We start from the raw sequence: 7,845 nt of genomic DNA, 5'->3' as shown, positions 1-7,845 counted from the left end.
AAAACTGAACGATGCTGAAAATTGAATTATATCAGCGGTAGACGTTCCCGAGTATATTCATGACAAGCAACGTCGGGATAGCTTTTGACCAATAAACCAAACTGCCATACCTCTGTGTTTTGTAGAATTTGATGTCAAATGATTCTGGATTCAATGAAAGCACATTTTTGACTCATTTTGGCAGGTTTAAAAATATTCACTTGACAAAAGTCACGCTTGCTAACATGAAACTTGAACCGTACCGACTATACCAGTGAGAAGTGTTCCCGAAGAATGTAGCGACGAGCAACATCAGGATAGATATTCCCTACTAAGTCGAATTTCCATGTCTTTGTGTTTTGTGGGATTTGAATGAAATTTTTCTGGAAAAAATGATAGCGTATTACCTCACAACAGCAGATTTAAGACCACTCATATGATAAGTATTGTGCTTATTGAAGAGAAGTTTGAACCAGACCGACTACAACAGCCGATAAGACGAAAGTTAACCAACAATGGTTATTTTCGCTGCTACCTCATAAATAAATCATAACGCACTAAGTAGATGCGCTCACTACGGTTATTGATATTTAAGATGTAAGCGTTACGAATTGGATACACATGTTTCTACTCGTTCAAAATAAAAAAAAAATTGTTGATTTTTTTTCGTACAAAACATGCGTTATACAAAAATTTAACTGAATCTTTCAACTGAATCTTTTAACTGAACCTTTCAAAAATTTCAACTGAATCTTTTGTTTCAAGTCAGAAAACAATCTTTGTACGGCTTAGTTTTAAAAGGCGATCAGGCATAATTTTTACAACAAGTATCAATTCTTACTTGTTTCACTTCTATTAGGTAACCGTCACTGAAATGCGCTAAAAACACGTATCATTTTTGCTTTTCAATTACAATCTTATTTCGAAATATTCAGTTTAATTTTCACTCTAAATATGTTCCTCGTTTCCAATTTTTCAAAAATTTAGGAAGGTTCAAGACTCTGGAAAACGTTAGGTAATTGAGATAACTTTGGAATAGGACATCAAATTTTGTTGAGATTGCAATCGTACAAACCTTAAGTCGCCTTTGAGAATTAGAACTAGACTTGTATTTTTTAAAAATATTCTAATTTTTGTGGTTTATAGAGGCAAGGGGTTATACTTTTTATTTGCAGACGGTTTATCATAATGGCAGTGAACGTTCACCAGATTTTTATCACAAGATGTATAACTAATCAAATTAAAAAGTCTATGGACTTATCTGATATCAGAGCGAAAAAGTGGGTAGTCAACTTAAAAAATAAACAGATTTTTTTCTCCTCAACATGTTTTGAAGCAAACTTTCTTTCCAAAAATTCAGACTTTGTTTTTTAAATATTGTTTAAAACTTTAACAGAAAATATTTGATCCTTGTTTTGATTTTTTTGCATCGTCAATGACCAAAAATCACAGGTTATTACTTATCAAAAGACAAACAAACAAGTAAAAAATCTACTTCAATCCAGATTTCTAAAAAGTTTTATTTGTTTCAATTATAAGCAAGCCTTGTATCGCACTGGGTGAATGTTTCATGGGCAACTTATTATTGCACTTTTTGAAAAGAATGATTTTTATGCTTAAATTAGGGTGACACGTAGTTTGCCATGCTTCGGCTATCTTTTTACCAAGTTTAATTGCCAGATCAGATGATTGCATGTTAAACGTCGTATTAAACGAAACCTAAGAAGAGGAGGAGGGAGTTAAGTACTGTAGTATGAAGATTATCTACTCAGTCGGCGATTCATATGTCTTGGCAATCCTTCAGTTCTTCCAGATATTCATCGATTCGTAGAACCAGCCATCCATTCAAGACATTCGAGCATCCATTCAACCAGGCGTCTATGAATCTAGCAAAATATATATAAGCCAACCATTAATCCATCTAGTCACCCAACCAGCTAATCAATCAACCATCAACCCATTCAGCATCAATCCATCTACTAAATTTCGATCCATTCAGGCACCTATGTTAGCTTGTAGGTATTTAAAAAATATATGAAAATGTACATAATATAGTGAGTAAGAAGATAAGTAAGTAAAAATGTTGAAAAAAGATTTTGAAAGTAAGAAGAAATAAACAAGTAATTACCGTAAAAAAATCAGTGTAAAATGAAAAATTCAAAATGATTACTGCATTTATGATAATCTGTCAAGTTAACTGCTGAAACAGTTACTTACCGGCCCATGACTTATAATCCTTGTCTTTATAAGCAAAAACAAATATTGAACTATCAGCCACAAAAAATAAATAAACTGTCTTAAAGAAACCTTACTCTAGATCTAGTTTTTAACAAAAAAAAAACGATTTATGTTTGGTACGATTGCAATCTCAAAAAATGATTCCCTGTTTTAGAGTGTGCATATTACATGAACCTTTTCTCAGAGTTTTGAAGCTGTGTAAAGTTTTAAAATTTTAGAAACAAAGTTTTTGTTAGAGTCAAACTGAAACTCAATATCTCGAAATGGAACTGAAAAGCTAAAATTTTTTTCGAAAACTTCAAATTTCAACTGGTTCTAAGAAATCATTTGAATGTTGGGTTGCTTGCCTAAACAAATGACATTGATTTTTTGAGATTTTTAAGTTTAGTTATTACAGGTATCGCTATATTCAGATATTTATAAATTGTGTACAATTCATTTAGATAACAAAAAGGGTCTTTTACATTGGCGCAGTGGAATTTTTAACTAAAATTTACAGAAATAAGCTAATTTAGAATCCAAAATGAAACACGGAACGCGAAATATATTCTCAATATTTAACATTTATCATGCGACTCAGAAAATCAGAAAACCAATCTTATCCACTTATAAAATAGATTAAGAATGTTTTTGAAAAAGCACCCCCAGAGAAAACCAGAAATTCGAGCAAAGTATTATCATTTGCCTATTGTTTTGTCCATTATTATGCCGATCCATTCGAAAGTCCATTTGCTTGTCCATCGTCGTTTTTTTTGTTGTTGTTGCTGTCGTTGTATGTTTTGGGCGGACATAAATTATCGATGAATTGAGTCCAATCCGAGTCAGAATTGACACCAACTCTCTTCTCGCTGGAAGTATTGTTCAGTGCATGTCTTTGCATTCCCTCAATCAGCAGATTCATATCCTGAAAACAAAAAATTCTGGGTATTTTCCTTTCTGTCCGAGTCATTCAGTAAAAAATGAAAAAAAAATGAAGAATTATCCTTTTTATATCTAATTTTCTTTAGAACTTTTGTCTCATTTGTTTTTCTTGTGTTTAGATATACGGAATTTTCAAAAAGCATTGTATAAACCAATTGTAAAAAAATTGTTTCAAATAATGTGTTTATAAAGTACTCGAAACTTGGTTCGGCTTTTTTTGTTCCGGATTTGGAAAAACTTTACAAGACTTTTTCAATAGAGTTTTTATACAATCTGATAAACTCCGGTGTATTAAGCTCAAAAACTTCAAACTTTCTGGGAAACATTTTTTTTTTGATATCAAGATCGACAGTTTCCCTGTGGTTTGACTGTGTTACTACCATAACTTTTTTTTGAGCAGTTTATACAATTCGAAAAACGATAATTAGACAATGAGATTTCAAAGTCTTGTATTTTTCTCGAGAACAGATCAAAAAGTTTTGAAAAAAATTGCAAAATGATTGCAACTTTGCACGAAATATGCAAGAATTAGGAAAGACTAGTTTTTTTTCTTGCAAGATTCCTTGTAGAAAAACTTGCATGATTTTCCTTCCCAGTTCTTTGCGCTTGATAGAGCGTTTTCAAAATTTTTTTGTTTTCTATCCTTCTAATTTAAAGTTTTGGTTCACACAATTTTTTCGTTGGCATATTTTTCTGATGCTGATTCTACAACCTGAGGGAGAAGTTACTCTTAATAATATGATAAAACTGGAGATGAGATTTCAATATAAACAATGAATTGTAATTAAAAACTTGTACTCAAATGATAGTATTGTGTTGGCTATCTACTTCAAAATTTGAATTTACTCGAATTTCAATATCGTGGTTAATATACCTATTTTAGGGATTGTGGTCGAAAAAATCATCAGGGCTCCTGGACAAAAAAACGAGCTTTTTCTTCACTAACTTTTTCCATTATAAATCCACAGTCTAGTAGCCCTTCAATATTTACAAAAAACCGCTCAAAAGCTCATTCTAAAACAAAATTTTGAGCTTATTCATCCTAAAAAACACTCAAACCCCTCAAATCATGCTAAAATTTAAGCTGAAAACCTCAACTTTGGATATGTAATAAAAGCACTCATTTGAATGACTGCACTTTTCCTGAATTGTATTATCAATTCTATCTCAGAACTGGACAAACAAAAACACTGTGAATCTTAGGGTTCTATTTAATCAAAGACTGAAAAAAATGTAGTTCAAAACTGTTTGATTGGACAAAATATTCTCTTGAAACATGGTTAGTTCATCGGCAGATGATTTTTATTTAAGATAGTTTAATTAATCTTTGGCTGTGAAAAAAAAACTGAAAAAGTGAACTGAAACTAGCTTTTTCTGCGGTAACTTAGTGTGTTAATCATGCAAACTCCTTGCTAATGAACATGCATTGCTTATAAAAATGAGTAGGTTCAGATTTCGAGAGTAGAATGTATGTAATGCAGAAGTTTTTGCGATTTGTGGAAATAAATTGCAAAAATTAGGTTGAAATTCATTCAAATAATTTATATAGTACTTTATTTGGGTTGAATCCTTTCTATTGGTTTTAGGCGGAGTCTTTTTAAAAAAGTTTGATCCTTTCTAATGACAAAATAATCGAATTCATGGTCTAAATTTGCACAAATAAAGTAGTTTAGAAAAAAAACATTTTTAACAACTATTTTGACACTTTTTTTCCATTATAATCGGCAATTTTTTTTCATAAAACTGCGTTGCGGGAGTGGGATGCACTACGAGTTTGCATCTTTGATATTTTCTTCAATGTTGTTTAAAAATGATGTTAATTAACAGCTCAAATTGCTTGACTATTTAAAATTTTTTTGAAGTTTCACATGAAGTTTATACTTCAAAAAAATTATACAAGAAAACCTTCGAAGTCGTGTATAAATCCCAAGAAAGAAATCAAAAAATTTTGGAAACTTTGCGAGATGATTTAAATTTTGCCCGAATTATGCAAGAATTAAGCAAGGTTCATTTATTTTCTTGCAAGATTTCTAACTGGAAAACTTGCATGATTTTCATTATAAAACTTCCGTGCTTGACAGAGCGTTTTCGAACACTTTTGATCTAATCATTGGAAAAATGGAGATGAGAATTTTATAAATGGGTGTATTTATATTGTTTTTTTTTCCTTATTTTTTCCCTTTTTTAACGCAAAATCAGGTACCACAATTAACCATCGGACTGGGTTATGTGATATATCGTTTCAAAGGCTTTTCAGTTTTAATTTGAATGACGTTTCAAAAACATAGAAAAATTACAAAAATTTATAGTTTTTTGTTCGGATCCTTTTATCAGACCACACAGAAAAAAAATGTTTTTTTTTTGTATTTTTGAGGGCTATGGTCGGAAGTTTCTGTGCTACTTGAGCAGTAACCAGTTATCCTAATTTAGTTTTCTAGCCTTCTCATTCACAAATATTGATTCTCACAATATATTCATTGGCCTATTATTTTGATGGTTTTTCTACCATAGTCTGAGGGAGAGTTTACATTTGATAAATCATAAATTTGGAGTCAAGATTTCAAGTTTAACAATAACGTGTAAATAGGGAATTTTACACAACCGAAAATGATAGCTATCTACCCTTTCTGTTGTGCTTCGAATTCTGCTTCTATTAAAAACGTACTCTAACAATTGAACCTAGTCGACTTTGAAACTCGTAACTAATTTACCCATTTTTGGCATTGCTGGCGAAAAAATCATCAGGATTCCCGGACAAGAAAAACCGGATTTTTCTAGACTGTTTTTTTTCATTAAAACCCTCAACCTAGTAGAAAAACAAAAAATAACCCCCTTCATTTTCTATAACCATTTTGAGTTATTATGAGGCTATATTTTGCCGGGGAGTGTGTGGGGGGATTGATTCTGAATGGGAAATATCCCAAAAAAATATTTACCTGTTGTGTTTGGTTGAGTGCATGTATGTAGTCAATAGTTGTCTTCATGACATCCACTGAACGAGTGTAAGGGTTGTACTTCACTTCAAAGCCACGCTGGATCGAGTTGGTAAAGTTTCTTAAAAACAAACATTTAGGGTGAAATCACACTCTGAAACTTATTCATTTTTTTTCAAACTAAAAATGTAACCTTAATTTACCCCTAAAGCTAGGGCACAAATTATTCATCTCACCCTCATCTTAAGTCATCTCAAATACTTTCCGAGGATTTTTTAATATACAAGAATCTCGATTTGATTTTGTGAGCTTGACCAAATCACTATAAAGACTCTGTTTTAACCAAATTTTGAGAGCTACAGGCAGATTTTTGAAAACACAGGCCGAAAAAAGGCGTTTTTTGAACATACGGCTTAATAAATACTGAACGTTTTTCATCATTTTGACCCGGTTTGAACCAAGATTCAAAATTTTTCAAATAAAACCATCAATAAACTGTCTTAGTTGCCGACGAAAGATTATTGTAGAATCAGCGTCAACTAAAAATTAATTCCCCACTTTAGGTAAAATCGACCGTTATGAAAAAACGTTTTATTTTTTTAAAACAAATCTTTCAATTTTTTTTATTGTACTCAATCAACTAGAACAGGTGTTGATCCATTGGAGCGAAAAAAGACGGTTTTTTCAAAACCCAAACGTAAATTCAAGTTAAAAGTCAATTAAAATCGAGAAATTGCGTAAAGATAGTTCGTTGCTCAACCTCATTGTATTAGAAACATTTGAACGGTTGTGTTGGATATCCTAAAGCAAGAACCAATTAACCAATATTTCACATGATACCAATTTACTTCTCAATTTTTGCTCGATTCAAAGTTATGTAACCGAATATATTCTTCTAAGTGTACTTTCAATATTTATTTTTATTTAATTATCAATATATTATCCAAAACCTTTTTTGTATTTAGGAAAGAAATGAAGAAAATAATTTGATTTGTGCAAAGCAAGCTAAAATTTGAAGTGGCAATTAAGGCTAAGCCGGAATTGACATAAATTCAAAACTACTGAAACAGTTGAAGGTAAAGTGAAAAACCCAAGAGACCTGAATTTGTGACTATTAATGACTCACAGAAACCTCTGCGAGATGTAGATGATAAGAATTAAGTTTATGACTAATTTTTATAAATTTTGTGGAACTTATCATAAAAAAAAATATCAGTTACAAAAGCTTAAACAGATTTGGAACCAGTTCTAAACTAGAATTTATAATTGGTTATAAATATAAATCTCTAATTCTATAAAATAATCTTAACTAACCAATAATATTCCACTACTAACTTTTACACTTATTTGTAAGTGCTGAAACTACTTGTAGTTTCAGCACCAGAGTAATTCGAATTAAACTTAGAATACAGTTGTTCTCCTTCTGGAAACTAATTCGCAACAACCAGTATACATTAGATCTATCGAGACAACGAGTTTTAAGAGTAAGATTAAGATCAGTATTGAACTAAGAAGTTGCACGAATCTATCCGGCCGAAATTAAGATAGCGTAACGAGCAGACGGTGTAACTTATCTGAAATTACTCTATGAGTTCAGTAATCCATACAGATCTCATCTAGTGCGACCAACGTAGCCAGCGTACTCTTTTGGGTAGTATGCTAAAAGATTGTTTCTGTGTTGAACAATTTCTTTTTTATTTGTGTCAATAAATTTATATGGTACATCAGTGGGTTTGTCAATAATTTGAAATGGTCCTTTTCGGATTGGTTGTAG

General features: G+C 31.4%; 1 protein-coding gene across 1 annotated transcript in view; it reads right to left on the bottom strand.

Moving 5' to 3' along the window:
• Positions 1–2,612: 2,612 nt before the first annotated feature.
• Positions 2,613–7,845, bottom strand: part of LOC134854964 (tryptophan 5-hydroxylase 1-like) — a 37,661-nt gene continuing 32,428 nt past the window's right edge. Inside the window, exons 7-8 of the mRNA XM_063871343.1 lie at positions 6,075–6,192; positions 2,613–3,121 (exon numbers count right to left, since the gene is read on the bottom strand). Coding sequence (XP_063727413.1) covers positions 2,921–3,121; positions 6,075–6,192 — 319 coding nt within the window. The 3' untranslated portion in view covers positions 2,613–2,920. The remainder of the gene's footprint in view (positions 3,122–6,074; positions 6,193–7,845) is intronic.

This window comes from Symsagittifera roscoffensis, chromosome 10 (assembly GCF_963678635.1).
Source record: "Symsagittifera roscoffensis chromosome 10, txSymRosc1.1, whole genome shotgun sequence".
Taxonomy (NCBI): Eukaryota; Metazoa; Xenacoelomorpha; order Acoela; family Convolutidae; genus Symsagittifera; species Symsagittifera roscoffensis.
Note: the sequence above shows the minus strand (reverse complement) of the source record. Positions and strands in the feature narration are given on the sequence as shown.